Raw genomic sequence first — 20,315 nt, forward strand, 5'->3', positions numbered from 1 at the left:
CATTCAAAAAGTAAGGCAGGACATGATTAAAGACAAAATGGTAGGGTATTTATACTAAATCTGAACTGCACACTACATCTTTAAAAAAGAACAAATTCATCTCCTCCTAGTCTGTGCCGTCAAAAGATAAAGATGAATAGTTTTTTTTTTAGGCTGTAAATCAGTGGAGAGGAAGAGCTGTGGTTTATGATGCTGAAGAGGAAAGTAATGAAGTTCCTCCTTTTGTTTCTGTGTTCACTTTTACTTTGATGTCAAATTAAAATTAGGCTGTGTACAAATGTGACTGACCGTAAACCTGAGCGCATTTGGTCATTCCAAATGTGATTTTGTGCTTCAGTTAAATCATGACTGCACCAAAGAACAGATTGCTGTTTGATTTTATTTTTACAAAAAGACATTACGAGGTGGCATTTTATTCAATATTAGAAAAAATAGAAACAGTGTGCGATATATGCATTTTTACAAGCAAGAAAAGTCAAAACAAAGGGAGAGGATCAGAGTCCAAGGTCATGAGAACGAGGCATGTAATCCATCAGTATGTGTGCATCCCCTCTCACCATCCAAAACGAGACACCAGCTTGCTCTGGTCATCCAAATCTTTCTGAACCTTCTTCCTCATGTAGAAGATGGGACAGTCCCGACTGCAGAGGAGAGAGCAGGAATCATGTTAGCAGAATAAAAAAACTGACAATCCACAGTTATGATAAATAAAGGAAAATCCTGATTCTTTAGCCCCTACAGCGGGGTGTTCAAACTCAATTTTAATTCAGGGCGCACATTCAGCCCAATTTGATCTCAAGTGGGCCAGATCAGTAAAATCACAGCATAATAACCATATCTCCAAGTTTTTCCTTTGTTTTTGTGCAATAAAGTTCACATTTAAGGAATTGTCTTTTTACAAAACATGAACAACCTGAAATTTCTTAAGAAAATAAATTCAATTTCAACATTATGCCTCAGTTTATCATTTACACATACAAAATTATAGATCACAGAGAATCTACAAAGGCTAAAAACATTTAGTCACAGGTATTTATATAGTATTCTACTTTATAATCAAAATGAAAGTCAGACAAAAAAAGACAAAAAAACAAGACAAAATATTACAAAAATGAAACACAAAATGACAAAAAATACAACAAATGAGATAATACAAAACAAAAGAGACCAAAAATTTGACAAAAAGTTAAAGAGACCAAAAATGGACAAATGACAAAAACAAGATAAAAAAATTACAGAAATGACAAACGAGACAAAACATTACAAAAATCAAGAAACAAAATGAGAAGCGAGACCAAAAAAAGACAAAACAACAAATATTAGACAACAAAAGTCAGACAACAAAAGACAAGTTACAAATATGGTACAAAACAAAAAAATGTTGAACAATCTAGTACGGTACTTTACTTCATGACTGAAACAAGTTGCCAGCATCTAGAATTTATTTTAAATTTATAGTTTTACAAATTTACAATTTGCTGTTAATGTCTTCTCTGTATTTCTCACACTTTACAAAGTTGTCCCATGGGCCTTACTGGACCCTCTGATGGATCGATTTTGGCCCGGGGGCCACTTGTTTGACACTCCTGCCCTACAGTGAGAGGATCCAATGGTTCCATTATACTTTGAGGGGAAATATATATTTAAAAGAATTATGCCAATCCTTCTAGTAGCGTTTCAGAGACTCGGAAAATCAATGTCAAGCTGTTCTGGCAGCACAACACCTTACTATGATATTTTTCCTTTAATTTGTCCCCTGTATGTGCACGTGTACTGTACATGTACCTGGTACAGAGCACATCCTCATGAAGGGAGCCTTGACAGCGCTGACACTGAGTCCACAGGCGAGAGAAACGCTCCTCCAGAGCGTTCAAGTGAAAGATCTGCGATTAACAACCTGAATGTTAGCAACTCGTAAGACATGAAAGAAAATGTTTTTGGAGAAGAAAAAACTGCTTTTCAGCGATAATCGATTTGGAACTTCAAAGGTGAAGCAACACACTGGTGTTCAGTATTCTCTAAGCAAATCATTGAGAGTGAAACTTAAAAAACAGGGATTCTAATGTGTTACATTCAGTGCATTTTAATATCACATACGCTTTTATAAATTGTCTGAAGGGCCACTAGAGGGCAATATGGTGATAATGGCTAGACCAGGGGTCGGCAACCCGCGGCTCCGGAGCCGCATGCGGCTCTTTCAGCCCTCTGTTTTGGCTCCCTGTAACTTTGGAAAATACATTGTTCCGCCTTTCAGGCGCGTTTCAATGCATTTTAATATAGAGAATTTTATTGTGAAATTACCGCTCTTACTTTGACGTGTTACTCCACCGGATATGCTGTGCCTGTGACATGAGAGCGCAAAGCTGATGCAGAGAGACAACACGGAGCTTCCGATTCCCACACGTTTCATGTCTTTTTTTAAATTTTACTCCTGGATAAGCAACGCCTGTAGTTTCACATCGTTTTGTACTCAAGAATGGCAAGCCTGTATATTAAAGCTCCACTCCAAGAAAGACACGTCTTTGAGTCAAAAGTACTCATGATAGGGTAATACACGTTACTCGCAAGAACACGGCTCGATGTCACATCCAGGCAGCAGGTCAGAGAGTCAGAGGAGTGTCGTCTTGGAAAAATAGGGCAGCGACTTGCCGGAGAAAAGTTATTAGCTTAAGATAAATAGATATAGATTTTACAAGTTAAATAGACATTCGCAAAATATTGATTTCCAGCTAACATTATGCAACATATGAGGTCCAGGAGCAAAAATGACATTAACCAAGTAAGATAAATATTAGTGGAAGGACACAATTAAAAAATGAATCTATCTAATTAGAGGCTTTCTAATTAAGTAATCACGACTGATTAACAAGGGCATAGAGGTAAAAAAAAAAAAAAAAAAAAACTGATAGATGCAGCGTTGTCTTCATTTTAAATGCCAAAAGGATTTTGCGGCTCCCGGTGGTTTCTTTTCTGTGGGAAACGAGTCGAAATGGCTCTTTGAGTGTTAAAGGTTGCCGACCCCTGGGCTAGACGGTCATCATTAACACAGTCAGAACATACACTACCAGTGAAAAGTTTAGACACAGCTTCTCATTCAATGCTTTTTATTTGTTTGTATTATTTTCTACACTGCAGATTAATTCTGAAGATGAACACTTTTTCGTTTACAACAAAATTCCATATGTATTCTTCTATAGTTTTGAGGTCTTCATTTGTGACCTATAATGTAGAAAATAATTAAATAAAAATCATTGAATGAGAAGGAGTGTCCAAACTTTTGATTGGTAATGTATAATCAAACACATCTATCCCTGTCAAATAAGAAACACCAGCATATTAAAATAACTAATATCCAGCATATTGCTTACCTCTTTTTGGTACAGTTCAGATTCTTTCTTCTTACAGAAATCACACACAGCCGCTGCAACAAGAGACATCGAGTTACACATAAAATCCCACCAAAATTATGCATTGGAAAAATAAGTATGGATGGGACCTAAGCTAAGAAATGTGGTTTTGTTTTTTGTTTTTTCAAGAGCACAACATCAAACATCAAAGCAGAGAGGAAAATGCGTACACACCATCCGTTTTGAGCACAGCTTTGCAGCCAATGCAGGTGCTTCTCTTCTGAGCAAACGCCATGAGGCCTCCAACCTTTGAGGTCAACACAGTCTTACAGCGTGTGTGGTCACCCTCTGAAACGCACAAAATCACCAAATACACAGTGACATTAACACATCTTTCTATCTCAACAAAGAAACTAACAAGATCTTTACTGTTTTGATGATCAAACTACAGATTTCTAAACTGTTGTTTTAATAAGGTTTCTTTTTTTTACTTATATGGAGGTAAGCCACTGAAGAGAATAGCATGAGAGTGTTGACTTACTGAGCAGGACACTCTCAGCTTTGCTCTCTCCCAGGATGGGCTCAAATATTCTCAGCAGGGGTTTGGACAGCTGCTGCTCCAGGTAGTATTGTGTGTCGATGGGAATGTTGTTCTCCAGCACATAGATGGGGTCCTGAAACAACATGTGGAAGCATCAGAATTATCATGAGGATGGAAAATGTATAAAAAGGAGAAGGGGCTTCACTGACTAAGCAAACATGTTGTTTTTCCATCATAACTTTGCCATACTGCACAGAAAACATTTTAGAGTTCTTTCCACTTCTTGCCTCAGTTGGCTATTTTAATAGAGGTGCAGAACTTAATATTGCAGTAAAAATCAGCCCACAGTGAGTAAATCACTCAAAACTGCTGTGGTTTCTGAGGATTAATAAACAATCAAAGATGAAGCTACCCACCTCTGACTTCATGTATGCTGCTGCTCCCTTTGCAGCCTTGATGATGACGTACGGAACTCGATCTCCAAGATTCGGGGCGCTACCTGCATCCCTTTTCCTCATCCTGTAAGAAAAAATTTAATTTCACACATACAGACATTTTCCCTTTCCCTAATATGCAAAATAACACGACTTGGTGTCTAGTTAGAGATTAATCAGACCTTTCTGCCAACTCCACGTGAGCCTGTTTGCCAGCGTACTCCTGGGCGGTTCGTGTTAGTTCCTTGGTGATGACCAGCTGGCTGATGTCGATGCGATTGCACAGCAGGTCCGAGATCACCTCTTTGGCGTGATCCACAGCACCCTGGGGGTCCCTAGAGGCATATTAGATCAAGTATGGTTAGTTTTACACTGTATCATCATCTCCAGTTCAAATTCAACAAAACAGAAAACTAGCAGAGTAGTTTAAATCCTTTTTAAAATCTTTTCAGGAAGTGATGTCCACAAAAACTGATAATGTGTGTACCTGTCTATGAGGATTTTCTGCAGGCAGGTGTTGATGAGGTTTGCCACCAGAGGGCAGTTGTCTCTGCGCACAGTCTCAATGCCTTTACAGTCCATCTTGTCGTGTGTGTCGGCGCTGGAGGAGAAATACAGGCCTGCGTAGCGCTTCTTATTGATCAGCAGGTATGGGTAGTACACCTGGGGAGGTCACAAAAATGAGCTTTTACAGCTGAACTGCCTGTGAGCTGCTGCAGTTCAAACAAGCCAGAAAATGGATGGACTATAGGGATGAATGACTGGAAGAATTCTAAAATAAATGTACATGCAGTGTCCATGCAACGCTGGGAATTTCAGGGTTTTCCATGCTCAGTTCAAGTTCAAGTCAGAATTTGTGTAAACAAATTTTTCCCATTATAATTTCGACTTTAATTTTGATTTTCTATTTAGAGGTCACAGAATTCACAGATTCATCACTGCATTTTGTCTAATCAGGGGATGAGTAGTAAGTATTTTAGGACTTTTTTTGACTTTCCTAGAGGAGTATCCAGATAACGTCAATATATATTTTTAATTTCTTGATAAATGATTGGCCTAATAGAATAGCCTCAACAAAGGTAACAATGAATGGATGAATTCTAAAATAAATAAATATATCTGTATTAAAACATGTGATGTGCTTGTTTGCTTCTATGTAACCCTGTGATAGACTGGCAGCCTGTCCAGGGTGCCCCCCGGTTTCACCCTAGGTCAGCTGGGAGAGACTCCTGCCCCTCCGTGACCCTAATGAGGATCAAGCACTGTATAGATAATGGATGGATGGATGGAAAACATGGCATGACTGATATCAGGTAAATAAAACAATTACATTAATGTTGCATAAAAATGTATAATACAGTAAAATATTCAACAATATAAACAATAAGCAATACATATACAACATGTTATTAAAAAAATGATTTGAGAAGCTATTTAATTGATGCTCCTAATTCTGAATGCTTCACATCGTCAGGGACTTCCAGTGCTGTGGGGAACCTGACGGCAAAGCCAGTTCAGCTTTAGACTTGAGCTGAGAACAGCTAGCAGAGCCCTGCCTGAGGATTGAGCTTGCACTGTGGTTCTTAGGAGAGCAGCAGCAGGGAGCAGGGAGTCCTTTAAAATCATAAAAAGCAAAGAAAAACTGCCCGGGAACTAGTGAGGAGAAACGAATCCATCTGAACTACACAAAATGTCAGCAGTCTAGAACAACAGCACAGGGCATTTTAATTTTTTTTTTTCACTAAAAATCACAAACAAAACATATTCTGAGTAACTGTGCTGCTAATGACAGGTTAGAGAACCGTTTGACTCTGTAATGCCGTGTGAAGCTAATTTCTGAGGAAACTAACCACGCTTTCTGAGTCTCTCCCAGATCTAACAGGTTTTAAAACATTCAGAAGGCACTGTGGTTGTTAGAACAAATGCATCTGATGTAAGAGGTGAGGCAGCTTCCTGGTGACCGATAATCCAGTTAAGGGCACAGCTGACCACATTTGATTTTTATCCAGCATCAAAACTAAATATGAAGTCTTTTATATCACTTTCATATATTTTCATTTTCAGAAGGTATCCAAGTTTAACATCCAATCCACCGCAACTTAATCAAGGAATTCTGATTAAGTTAGATTTAATGTACATTCCTTGACTGAAAATTGAGCTCTTTAAGATAGGAGAAATATGTGGGTGAAAATATAATATAGTCAATTGTATTAAATAGATGGAACAGGCCCAAAGCACGCCAGGGCTGTCAAACTAAAACTCAACACTACTGACCGGTCAATGGATTTACTAGAAAACAAAAACTCATGGACCTCAAGTTTAGACAGATTTTAAAGTTGAAATGTCATATATATGTACTTAACAGCATATATAACTGAATCATACTTTTAGGATGTTATACATTTGTCCTGCTTAAATTAGTGCGTAGTTGATGTAATAATGGGGAAAAACACTAATATTCCAACTCAATTGCATCTCCAACAGAGAAGTGGATTGATAAATAGACTGGACTGAAACGATACCTTCTCAAACTCCAGTTTGATGGGTGGCGTGAAATGGGACGACACCCACTCGGCTGCCTCCCTCCCGATTTCCATCGCTTCGCTCACTGTTGCAACTCCAAGCTTAACCATGACAGAGTCTGTGTCTCCATAAATCACCTTACCACACAAACACGAAATTAAAAACACACACACACACACTCACACAGATAAGTACTTAAATAACAAAAGGTGAACAAATCTGACAGACAAACTATCAGGACATGCTAGAAATCATCACAAAAAGGGTTAAGTATTGTTGGGGCTCACTCGTGTTTCCCTCACCTTAGCATCAGCTTGGTAGCCATTGGACAGAGTGTACTTTGACTCCACCAACTTTTTGGTTGTCTCAATCATCTGTCTTCCAAATCCAGTGACGCTCTGGAAGAAACAAGGGAAAGATTTTAATTCTAAAAATCATCAGTAATGTTGCAATAATGTTTAAACGGCAAATTTCAGTGACGTTGCAAATCATGGGGAAAATATGGAGAAATGCTGACCACATTCCACAAAACAGGAAGAGCTTTTGACAAAACATGATACATATTTACTACAAATACAAATAGCAGGGGGTAAAAAGAAAAAGCAGTCACAAAAAAATGGCCAAGTAAAGACATCCAAAATGCAGAATGGATAGAGATAATTCAGAAAATATGCATAATGGAACAACTGACTTTTGCTCTGAGACATGCATCCCAAAAATGTGAAAAGCATTGGGGAAAAATGGAAATCTTATCTGAATATCATGTGATCACAGTCATTACTGTCGTTGAGCTGTTTACTGACCATTTTTGAACTGTATGAGAATGCAAGGATATATGTCTTGGAAGATGCAAACATGAAACAAACTCCAACCCATAAATACATGGAAAACTCTAACTTAAGAAAGATCTGGATGATCAACATTTTATATTGACACTCTTGGACACTTGGAACCTTGGCTTGACTTTAATCTGTAAAGGTTACCATTCTGTCTATATGTTGTTCTGTTTGCTTGTTATGGAAAAATAAGAAAAAGTAAAGTAAAAAAAAAAAACAGGAAGAATTTTTACACTTGTAGTAGGTATTTGTAATTGCTTGTATTTCTTGCTCCACCTGTTCTGTGGTTTTGATGTCACTGCTAATCTTTGCTCTACATCTTTGGGGGTTTTTACCGTTTGTGCTCTGACTTCACATCTGCACACAACAGTGGGAATAGTGTCAGTAAGTCAACTGATGACAATTCAGAGTAAGTAGAGAAGTGTGAGAATTGATATGGAGTTTAACTATGCAACCTGTCAGCCTCAATTTAGGGATATTTAATCCAAACTACAAAGTAACACGCTCACCTGTGAAATCTCTAAGCAGGGAAGCTTCCCCACCTGGGCCCCTGTGAAGCCATAGACAGAGTTTGCGCTGATTTTCAGGGCCAGCTGTCGGCCGTCCAATACCTGCTTCTTGAAAGGGTCGGTTTCCTTCTTCAGCTCTGCTTTGGCCCTGTGGATAGAAAGTGAGATAATCTCAGAAGGACTGGCCAGGAAAATGTTGATCTGCTGTATATGATCTATAGCATCACAGAAAGCACTATTATTGAGTTTTAGTGCAGGTATTGTGAAACATAAATACTAAACACATGGTCTGAGTATATTCATCAATAAATCTGGACTATTAGTTTCTTTTCCAACCCCAAATATTATATTGTGACCCCAGCTTAGAGTGGATATAATTCAAACCTCTTTCGGGCAGACAGCAGATTCTCCAGGATCTCTGGAAGAAGTCCTTTTCTCACGGAGCTCTTCACAAACCGATCACCTGTTGGAGTCTTGATGAAGTCGTCTGGTGACAGACTGAGGATAGACAACCATGTAAATTCAATAATCATTCGAATAGACAACTAACATTCATATACAGTACATTGGAACAAGAACAAAAGATTGATATTGCACACTCTTAGACATTTTTGACAACTTGAAGTGCATACTTGATCAATTATTAATTTCCTAAACTAGTGGTTTAGTCACATGTTGCACATGCTGCTGATGACAGAAGCAACTTTATGACCTTTCAACTCTGAATACAGTGATAATCAATCAAGAGAGGAACAGTTTACTATCATATATATTAACAAAAAGTCTCAACTGGCAGAGCAGGGAGTCCATAAATCAATCCATAATTAGCACAGTTATTTAAATTTACTCAAAACACAGCAGTATAATTAAAGAGGTCTTCTTTTTGATCTTGTATAACATTAATTTTTTTGATTTTGTTATCCATAGAAGTGTTGTGATGACACCACTAGCAACCACAATAAAACTATGTATATAGCAAACCACAAACTGTTAGTTTAGAAACTAACAGGATGAAAGTAGTACAGCCACAAAATGCAGTTTCTTCCACAGACTTGAATTAGAAGAACACAGCATTTTTCATGGCCCTTTAATTCAATGAAATATATGACCTTTAATTGGTTTGTTTCATTATAACTTCATCACATATGCTCACCCCAGTTTCTCCACTGAGCCTTTCTGCAACAGCGTGGTGTAGCACAGATTGTGAGCCATCATGATGGACGGGTACAAGGAGGAGAAATCCAGGGTGGCGATGGGAACACTGTAGTATCTGCACAGAGAAAAAGGTAAAGCAGAAACAGTTATGAAAAGGCTGAACCTTCCACACACAACTGGAGCACTTGAGTCCTGCATCAACACAAACAAATATACTGTAGATACACTTACCCTTTCTCTGGCTCAATGACAGTTGCTCCAGTGTAGTCTTCTCCTCCTTCTGTCTTTACAACAGGCATCACCAGATCCTGTTTCATGGCCTAAACACAGACACACACATAGTTTCCAAATTAGTCCATACAAATGAGAGTAGCCATTTTTGTGTTCACTATTTCTTTAAAATCTTGAAAAGTGAAGTAAAACTGCCTGTGGAGGAGAAACTACACCATTTGAATTATACAAAATTTTAGTGGTCTGGAACAACAGCACTGGGGGTTTTCAGTCAGTTTTTGCGAAAAACATAAACACGAAAGTTTTCCAAGTAATTTTGCAGCCAATAACCAATCTGCAGATTGCCCTGTGTTGAACTGAATCCTGACAAAGACCAAATTTTCAGAGGTTTTAAAGTTACTGAAAAGGAGACAAAACAACCACCTTCGATTGTAATCCAGCATCCATAATCTCAATATGAAGTCTTATTATGATATCATATAATAATCACTCTCACATCTTTACACCTTCGGTAGGTATCCAAGTGTAAATTTACTATCCATTGAAACTCCACCAGGGACTTCTGATTAAGTTAGATTTACAATGCAGATCTTTGACTGGATATTAAGCTTTTTTTTTAACGGGAGAAATATGTGGGTGAAAAAACAACAGAGTTGAATGTATCATATGGCTAATACCAGGGCTGTCAAACCTAAACTCTACATTACTGAGAGGGACAATGGATTCACTCCACCCAAAAAGCAAAGTCATGGATCTCGATTGAATTTTCAAACTAGAAATGTAATTTATTGGGGAATTACTGTTTGGCTAGGCTCCAGCACCCCCCGCGACCCTAGTGAGGATAAAGCGGTATATAGAGGATGGATGGATGGATGAATTACTGTTTGGCCTGTAATAATACACACAACCATTCAAAAGTTTGGGGTGACCCAGGAAATGTTTTCCATGAAAATTCACACTTTTATTCACGTGCTAATATAACTGCACAAGGGTTTTCTAATCAGCAATTACACTTTCAACACAACATCATTAGCTAACATAATGTAGCATTAGACCACAGGAGTGATGGTTGCTGGAGATGGGCTTCTATACCCCTATGGAGATATTCCATTCCATACACTGTATTTCTGATTCATTTAATGTTATCTTCATTTAAAAAAATGCTTTTCTTTCAAAAATGAGGACATTTCAAAGTGACCCCAAACTTTGGAACAGTAGTATATGACCAAATATACTTGACCTAAACATCAGAGCCCCCCCACCTTTTTTTCTTTACCTGTCGCAGTAGCTGAGAGACGACTTTGATCTGTTGTCCTCTTGAGAGCAGGTATGTAAGAGGCACACCGGTCACTCTGGCCATCTCCATGTAGTTAATCACACACATGAGCTTCTGCAGCAGCCGCAGCGGGAGATAAGCATCCTTCAGGCAGTAGACGGCCAAACGACGGCGTGTCTGTTCATTTCCATTCTGAGATGGAGGAAAAAAAAGACAGCAACAATTCACCATCAGTGTTTTTTAGATGCTTGACTTCATTACAGAAAATTGAATGATACATGTGAACACTGATGAACAAAAAGGCAACTGGTTTGTGCCTTACCTGCAGATCAGTGATGATGGAGTGTTGCACATCCTCCTTCTGTTCTTGTAGAAAATGGAAACTCACAGCATTCAGCGAATACGAGCGAAGTTTATAGTCTCTGAGGAGAACCTGAAAGAAATTCACAAAGTTCAGTGTCTTTTCCTGAAAACAGTCTTACCTACAAAATGCACCACATATGATCTGTGCAGTAACTTACAGATTGTTTAATTACTATTTTCAGTAGGAAGTGCTGACCTGCAGGAGATCAAACTGAACTCGGCCCTCCATGTTAATGGTCTTGTTCTCTCTGCGACCCATCTGCTTGCTCTGGAAATTTAAATCTCGCAAAACTGATTTGGTGTTTCGAACACGGCCCAAGTAGGGGAAGTAATTCACCTGAACACAGAAAACATGTTTTACTGAATAGAGGAGAAAACACAAATATTTTGGTTCAAACTCTAAAAAAAAAATAATAATAACTTGAGTATTGCTACAAAACCTTACATGAAAGTTTTAAGGCTTTATCTGCCATATTTTAGGCCTTGAATCAAAATGAATATGGCTCATCTAACCTTTAGAGCAGCTGCCCTGTTGAGCAAGTAGGGAAAGTCAAAGTTCTGGATGTTGTATCCAGTAATGATGTCAGGATCCACCGTCCTTAAAAACTCTGCCCATGCCTGTTCATCCAAATAACAACAGCACAACATTATATAGGGCATCAAAGAAAAACACATCAAAATATAGATGTTTAGAAGCATGTGTGTACCTGTAGTAACTGTTTCTCCTGAGTAAAGCACAGTATCTGGGAGCCAACAATGCTGGCGCAGGACTGAAGGGTGAATACTGTGCGAATGAAGGGCTCCGTCTCACCCTGCCGCTGCACCATGGATGCTATCTGAATCACAGGATCCTTGTCTGGTTCTGGGAAGATTCCTGATAGAAATAATGTCAACACCTGAGTCAAAATCTGCATTTGCTTTTCATCAAGTTTGACCAGACCTTGGTCATGTGTTGGTCTGCTGTATGGCAAGAATGCTGAAGGGGGAAAAAAAAAAAAAAACACCTTTTCTTCCTGCACACTCAATATCAAAGCTGAGGACCCTCAGAGGTGCAATCCTTTGCCATTCTCCTTCTGCCGGGTGACTTATCAGATCTGTCCATCCCACATCCACTTCATACTGACACAAAGATACCTGAAGGACAAGCACAAGAGGACAAAGCTCATCAATACTGACGGTAAACTGACTGACTGACCGTAGCAGGTTGTCTCATGTTACAACTAAAATGCAAACTAGACCTACCATGCCTGGGTACTGAGAATCATCCCCCACGCTTTTCTCTTCCCGCAGTCTGTACTTGCCTTTGGGAAGTTCAATCCAACAGCATCCCACCACATCACTGTCCACCATAAACCTGAGAACACAAAGAGACTTATTCGGTTGAAAAATGCAGCTTCAGTATAATTTTTTTTTAACGTTTTTTTTTTTGGCCTTTTGCTGGCTTTATTTGACAGGCACAGTTGAGAGGCAGACAGGAAAGCAGGGAGAAGAATGGGGGGGGAAACATGTAGTTAAGGGCCGTGAGCTAGAATCGAACCCAGGCCGAACCGGGTCGCTCAACACCCCAGTTTCAGTATATGACGAATTATAATATATTTAAGTAACATCTTTAACTATAACAAGTTAGTTTCCCTGACTACATTTTCAAGACTAGAATTACTTAAATTCCAACAGCCAATTGCATATAAATAACACATAATCAAGCAAAAGCATAAACAGGGCTACACAATTATCAGTCACTGCAAACACCAGGTTAAACTTGAGAAAAAATCCAGATAAACTACGAAGTACCGTATTTTCACGACCAAAAGGCGCACTGTACCAAAAGGCGCAGTCTCAGTTATGTGTGCCATTACTGTATTTAAAACACACATAAGGCGCACCTGATTATATGGCGAGGGTTTTATATACAATCCACGCCCACACTTCCCCCTTTAACGTTCTCATGGTGTCCTCTACTACGTCGGCCTTACAACAACACACACAAGCATACAAGTGTGCGTATTTAAAAATAGAGCGGGAGTAAAACTGAGTTTGGTATTCACATATTTTTTTTTTTACCGGTAATCGTCATCAATCAAACCCATGGAAGTCCTCATCCTCTGTTTCTGAATTGAACAGCTGCGCTAAACCTCCATCAAACATGCCAGGTTCACTTTCTTCACTGTCAGAGTCACTTTCCGTGCCGTGCGGCGCCTCGGAAATGATGCCGGCTTTTGCGAAAGCTCGAACAACAGTGCCAGCAGACACGTTAGCCCAAGCATTTACAATCCATTCGCAAATTGTGGCGTAACTCGCCCGGCGCTGCCTTCCACTCTTAGTGAAACTGTGGTCTCCATCGGTCATCCATCGCTCCCACGCCGCTCGCAGCCTTACTTTGAACGGCCGGTTCACACCGATGTCCAGCGGTTGGAGTTCCTTTGTCAGGCCTCCCGGAATGACAGCAAGCTCAGAGTTCATTTGCTTCACTTGTTTTTTCACATCGGCTGTGAGATGGGCACGCATAGAGTCACAGATCAACAGCGATGGTGATGCGTGGAAAAAACCACCCGGTCTACGTCCGCCTTACAACAACAACAACACACACAGGACGCACTGCACCATAGGGCGCGCCGCACAATTTGAAGAAAATCTAAGACTTTTATGTGCGCCTTATAGTCGTGAAAATACGGTATATGCATTTCACTGCAGCAAATATATGCTGCATCTCCCTTGATCCTTGCTCCATTTCTTTTGTTGTGACTTCCACACAATTCCACAACTTTCTTTACAAAGAAATCCCAATTATTAGACTATGAAACTGATCTATTCAAGAGAAAATGGGCGTTTAAACACCTCTATCTGTCAAGTTATCTATAACTTCTTTACTGTTTCTATGTAGCACACACACCTGATTTCAAAGTCTATATTGGCCTCGAAGGCTTGGTAACACTGGAGAGGAAAAGGTCCAAATTTAAAGCCCTGTTCCAGCAGTCTCTTTGCAGGGGCGATGAGGCGAGGCATAGCCATGGTTATCTGCAAGAAATCCAGACTCTGTTTTCCATGGTAACCATACATATCTGTGGAAAAAGGAAAGAGGAGTTTGGTTACAAAAATGATGACAAAAGCAAAGAGGTACTGCATTTGATTTTCTTACTGTATGATACCACACAGAAATAAGATAATATTGATACCGACATCATATATGTATGTTTGTTTATAAATTGGTGTTGTAATACTAAAAACACATTTCTGATTTTTTTTGTGAACTCCTTGAAACACTCACTGTAGATTCCTTTAACAAACCCTTATTAGCACTTGTACATAACTCGTACTCACTCTCCTTGCGGGTGATGTCCACAGCCAACACTGTCACGGAGATGTTGTCCTTATTAGAACGCATGTCCTTCAATACAACAGAGTTCAACTCTCTTTGAAATTCACCCAGGTAAGCAGATGTGAACCCTTTTCAAATGAAGCAGAAAGAGTGGAATGTCGTGAGACCAATAAATTTGTTTCATCTCTTTCCTAATAAGAGCAGAAATGAATTTAGATGCAGCAGAAAACAAAAGTGTGCTCTACTGATCGTATGATTAAATATTAACAGAATTAAATGTATTTGTAATAAGAAAATGAACTATATGAATAAATTCAAGTCTTAAAAATATTAAGTACTCACCACTTGGTGCAGGTACATAGAAGTAAGGCGCAAAACCATGGACATGGCAACACACACTGTTACCACTGTCTGTTACACCAAACATCCGAATGATTGGGACTTTTCCTTGTGACTGGCCAGGCATACCAGCCACTGCCGACCCTGCAAACACAGAAGCAGAAACCAACTTATAAAGCATTTCTTCTCTAATAAGGCAACAGCAGTAGACCAGGTAGGTATTACTTTGCCCCCTAAATGTGACCAAAACAGGCAAGAAACTAAGAAAACTGTGAGTTATCTGTGCATTTTACATTGGTAGAACAGAACTGAGTCAACATTATCTTGTTTCTTTGATAATTACCCAAATAATAGTCAAGATCAATCTGCTGAAACACTAAGGTATCAGATGATGGGTCCAGTGAAGGCGCATGAGGTCGCCGCCAGCGAGGGTTAAGATCTGCTGAGAAAAGGTCCCCTGAGAGGAAAAGGCGGAAAGGCAGAGGTAAAAACCAAAAGAGCATTATTTATTATTTCCATGGGTTGGTTGACAGTTGCTACTTATTGTTTAATGGCACAATGTGAAGCTAAATATGCTTTTTTTTTTAACTCAAGACATGACTTAATTATGAAGTTTGCAATTCAAGCTGATTTGTTAGAGCTACCAGTTATACAGTCTTGCTTTAAAAGAAACAAGAAAAATCTGGTAAATATTAGATTGTTTTCCTTCATATAAAGACTTTACATAGACCAAGTGCTATTTGACTCCACAGCTGTTGTAAATAAAGCAGTTAGAGGTATAGAGAAAACTTATATTGAAACCTTAGCTATTAGTATTTTTGAAGCAGATGTGCATGCCATTTGCATAACCCAGATATTTTCTCTTACATGAGGTTTCACTTACACCAGCTATGACTGTGCACTTTCCTTTTCAACACTCACCCACAGGAATAACATCATGTCCTGCCTGCCCCTCCATCTCCTCTGAATCCATCTCTGCTTCATCCAACATCAGCAGCTCCTCTTCAAACTGCGATGGACTGTCCTCCCAATCATTCATCCCTTTGCCTCTCTTGGCCTGGGACGCTCCACCCGCGAGAGGGCCACCATTGCGTCGTTTGAAATCCATGTCTATCAGGAAACTTTATGAAACAGTGAAGGTCCATTAAGAAAAATGATCAGAAAGAAGTAAGAAAGAGAGACACTCCTAGAACATAGTAGTAAATGAAGTTCAGAATAAGGTAAAAGTCTGCATAATCTACTGAGATAATGAGCAACAATGAATGCTACCATTTTAGCAGAAATACTATTGACGCACATATATTTCACAGAATCAGCTGTATGTGCCATGCATGTGTGCACACCTTTTTCTTTGTTTTCACAGTACTCTCACAAAATACGTACATGTATTCACACTAGCAACAGAGTGAAGATAGAAGAATGGGTGTTTAACGTCTGTGCACAGCTATGGATCTGTATAAAAGTTTTGTCAATATTTCGCTTAAAATAAACCACGATGAGGAGCTATAACAAGAGAATGAGCACCATGCTAACACAGCTAAAAGAAATACAACTTCAAAAAAAAAGCAAAAAATACGACACTAGTATCGAAAGCAAACGCATTCAATATACAGTAAATTAGTGCTTGTTTAATTACAGTAACTGTCAAGTTGTAAACAGCGGAGCTTAATGTAAAATGTTGAATGTCATGCGGTGGGTGACAAATTCAGAGGAACCTTCTAAACTGCCTTCGGGCCATGCAACTGGTATGACTTGAATCTTGAATTTCCGTAAGGACATGAATAAAGTATTTATCTACTTATAATCTATATCTATGATTACTGCTGCACCCAAACTAGCTTGGTACAACTCATTCATCATCACAACTAAGTTCCGTAGTATTGCCTTTGTTACCCCAACCTTAAAGCAGCTACTCCAGTCAGGCGCAGTCTATTTTCTCTACTTGTCAATACAGCATTTTCGCTTTGAACCTGCAAGGTATAAAACCATACAAAGCTCAGTAATCCAGCTGTAAGGTTTAAGACGAGGGAATATTTGATTTTGTAACGAGCTAATGCAGCATGCTAGCAAACGCACAGCAGTCTCGCGCCATGGCTAATCTCACTAAACCGACTTGTTTCCGTGAAGTTTAATATCACAAATACCAAGAGCTGCCGTATTTCTGAACAACTTATAAATACCTCGGAAAGTTGCGTCCTCACTGCAGACCCCGGCTGACAACAGCTCCCGCCACTCTGCTTTAATTCGCGAACTTCCACCGACGAAAGCGCGGAAAGTTTCTGGGCTTAGTCGTAAAGGAACAGACAGTGAAGACACACAAAGGGCGGAGTCAGAGCGGTACAGAGAGAAAGTTGGACGAGACTTGCCATTTCCTTGTACAAGAAATAAACCGTGTAGTCGCAGGAAAATGACGTCCGACCTTAGCAGCAAGGGAGGGAAACCATTAAAGTAACAATCCCTCGATAGATAGATAGATAGATAGATAGATAGATAGATAGATAGATAGATAGATAGATAGATAGATAGATAGATAGATAGATAGATAGAGTTGTATCTTCTTGTGTAGCGATGATGGGAAGATGGTGAAGAAATTCTTCATCGACACTGTGTTGTTTATATATAAAAGGTTTATTAAAACAAAGACAGCATCACAGACACCATGGCAAGCCTGTGAGAGGATTCAAGGCTTGACAGAAACACTCTGCAGAGCGTTTCTCATAGCTTATAGGTGGGTTCTTCACATAAACCCCAGCAGGTGATGGAACATATGGTTACCGATACCTCGTTGTCTGGACAAGCAATAGCAATAAAACAATAAACTTTCATTTTAATTTTAAGGAGATTTGGTGTTTAACTTCAGAATTTTTAACATTCCCATCCCCTAACTTAGAAGGCCACCTGGAACAACAGATACTACGATAGATAGATAGATAGATAGATAGATAGATAGATAGATAGACAGACAGACATTACAAGCACACCAGTGTGTGTAAAGGAAGTATCTTTCTTAATGCTTTTTGTTGCAATATCAGAACATTTAAACCTGCAAATTATAAATATTTTACAGTTTTAAGAATCCAAGAATCTGTGCAATTTCTGTATTTTTGTACTCATGGACAAGTCAATACTTCTCTATCAGTATTTCTACTAAAAAAAGAATCTGCGCAATATTGGCTGCACATTGGAAATATGATTAGCACTTTCGCCTTGCAGCAAGAAGATCCCCCGGTTCAAATTCCAGGGTGAGCCTGGGATCTTTCTGCATGGAGTTTGCATGTTCTCCCTGTGCATGCGTGGGTTTTCTCCGGGTACTTCGGCTTCCTCCCACAGTCCAAAAATATGCTGAGGTTAATTGGTTACTCTAAATTGTTCATAGGTGTGAATGTGAGTGTGATTGTTTGTCTGTATATGTAAACTGGCGACCTGTCCAGGGTGTCCCCTGCCTTCGCCCAAGTCAGCTGGGATAGGCTCCAGCACCCCCCACGACCCTAGTGAGGATAAAGCGGTGTATAGAGAATGGAAGGATAGATGTGCAGTATTATTGATATGTACAATAATTCCGCATCCAGAATAATTTGGACAGTCTGAATTAGTAGTTATGTAATTTTTTTTTTTTTTTTTTACTGTTATTACTTTAATGTTTCCACTATCCTCTTTGCTGCTGTAAAAATGCAAACGTCCTTATGTGGAATGAAGTCTCGTCGTATCAAATTGTCTCTTCTCTCTTTACATACAGTACTTTTTATTTTTTTAGAATTTCTCAGATTGTAATCTTATATTTATTCTTTACTGTCTTGTTGTTGAGTACCGTGACTCCATTTACCATGTCAGATTCTTTGTGTGTGCGAGCTCACTTGGCAATAATCGCATGGGCAAGGCAGTTGTGTTTCATTTTAAAATAAATCAAATCAAGTAAAGAATATTTTTACAGCAAGTTTAAAACAACATGAAGCTGCTACTGCAAAGGCAAGATCATCCTTTCCAAGTTCATAATAGCTGTTCTTTTGATGAAGAGGTCTAGAGGTTAAATGGGGGATGAGAAGTTTAGAAATGTACACAAGTGGAAAACCATTCTTAACTTTATAAGATAACCTTAATCAATGCTCTGTTTAGCAGGTTGCTACTGCAGGGATTCTAGTACAGGCGTGATGCTTTCCATTATTTGGTGCCAGTTAGGAGTCTTGCTGTAGACTTTCAGGCAAATATCTGCTTGACCATCACTGATTTGTTAGCTATACGTTAATGTAATGGAGTTACACCGCTTTATCCTTACTAGGGTTGAGGGGGGTGCTGGAGCCTATCCCAGCAGACTCGGGCGAAGGCAGGGGACACCCTGGACAGGTCGAATGATTAATGTAATAATTTTAATTCATTTATAAGTCATTGGATTTTAATAGGTCATGTCTTTTGTCAGCAAGATTTTAGTTCTGGATAAAAACCTCCACATTACAAACATGTCAGGTATATCTGAGTTTGATAGACTGTAGAAAAAAGGTTTAAAAAAAGTAACATGATGTTTTTTCTGTTTTTTCCATGTATGATATTCAAGTGAATAATGTTTTGGGTTTTTTTTTTGTCAGACAAGGCAAAAATTAAGGTGAGTTTTGTTTCCCTGCCCCCCATCCCATCCACACCACTCTCCAGTCAAGTATCCTGGGCTTCAGGACATGTTCTTCTTTGGTAAAATACCATTTTGGAAGCTTCTGTACATGTTTACCAGACGGCAGATTCTCAATGTTTACATATGTTTAATTGATACAATTATGATACTTTACTAAGTTCAGAGTTGAATAAAATTAATTTTTGAGCATATCCTATGATTAGGTGTCATGGTTAATATCTTAGAAACCCGAGAAAGTAAGGCAATATGAAAACAAAGATGCCTTATGTATGAATCTGCATGCTCACAGTGTGCTTGTTTTTCTTATCCCTGAAAGTCGTTAGTGTTTTCTGTCACCTTCTACAGACATAGAGGTCACAGATTAGAAGATAGTGCTGGGATCTAAGGTCAGAGGTCACAGTACACCTCAGAGGTAAAGATCAGGGGTTTGGGTACAGACAAATGGCAACCAGTGGAAAAAATCTCTCTAGGTTAATATAGGACAGATCACAGGGATATGTAAAGGGTGAAGACTCCGTGTCACTGGTCACGTTGTATTTTCAACACTGATCCTTAGACCTTATAAATAACTCCTGCTCTTCTCCCTCCTCACAGTAAAAAAGAAAAGAAAACTTGCCCGGTTGCCCATGACTCCCCTGTTTTGTATGGATGAAATGATAATTCACCAACCACCGCAGCTCCCTTTAACCTCTCCTCAGCCAATCGCGTCTCTCCACTGAGGACAAATCCCAGTTCCCGTCACGTTGTGCACAGAGGCGGACGCAGAGAAGAGACTGAGGCCAATAGGAGTAAAGCTCATGAATAAGCCTCACCCACACCAAGCA

General features: G+C 39.2%; 1 protein-coding gene across 1 annotated transcript; it reads right to left on the reverse strand.

Moving 5' to 3' along the window:
• Positions 1-361: 361 nt before the first annotated feature.
• pold1 (polymerase (DNA directed), delta 1, catalytic subunit) lies at positions 362-17,309 on the reverse strand. The gene is made up of 27 exons (XM_022207488.2): positions 17,051-17,309; positions 15,792-15,991; positions 15,214-15,327; positions 14,874-15,014; positions 14,534-14,659; positions 14,106-14,274; positions 12,458-12,569; positions 12,220-12,349; positions 11,923-12,089; positions 11,729-11,833; positions 11,412-11,552; positions 11,175-11,285; positions 10,853-11,044; positions 9,577-9,665; positions 9,344-9,460; positions 8,575-8,688; positions 8,191-8,338; positions 7,148-7,243; positions 6,845-6,982; positions 4,810-4,985; positions 4,505-4,657; positions 4,305-4,407; positions 3,889-4,021; positions 3,582-3,695; positions 3,369-3,421; positions 1,786-1,883; positions 362-641 (listed from the first exon to the last, which is right to left on the reverse strand). Exons 2-27 carry the CDS (start codon positions 15,976-15,978, stop codon positions 554-556), a joined length of 3,315 nt encoding a protein of 1,104 aa, XP_022063180.1. The 5' UTR covers positions 15,979-15,991; positions 17,051-17,309; the 3' UTR covers positions 362-553.
• Positions 17,310-20,315: the final 3,006 nt, after the last annotated feature.

The sequence above is a fragment of the Acanthochromis polyacanthus genome, chromosome 21 (genome assembly GCF_021347895.1).
Source record: "Acanthochromis polyacanthus isolate Apoly-LR-REF ecotype Palm Island chromosome 21, KAUST_Apoly_ChrSc, whole genome shotgun sequence".
NCBI classification, from domain to species: Eukaryota; Metazoa; Chordata; class Actinopteri; family Pomacentridae; genus Acanthochromis; species Acanthochromis polyacanthus.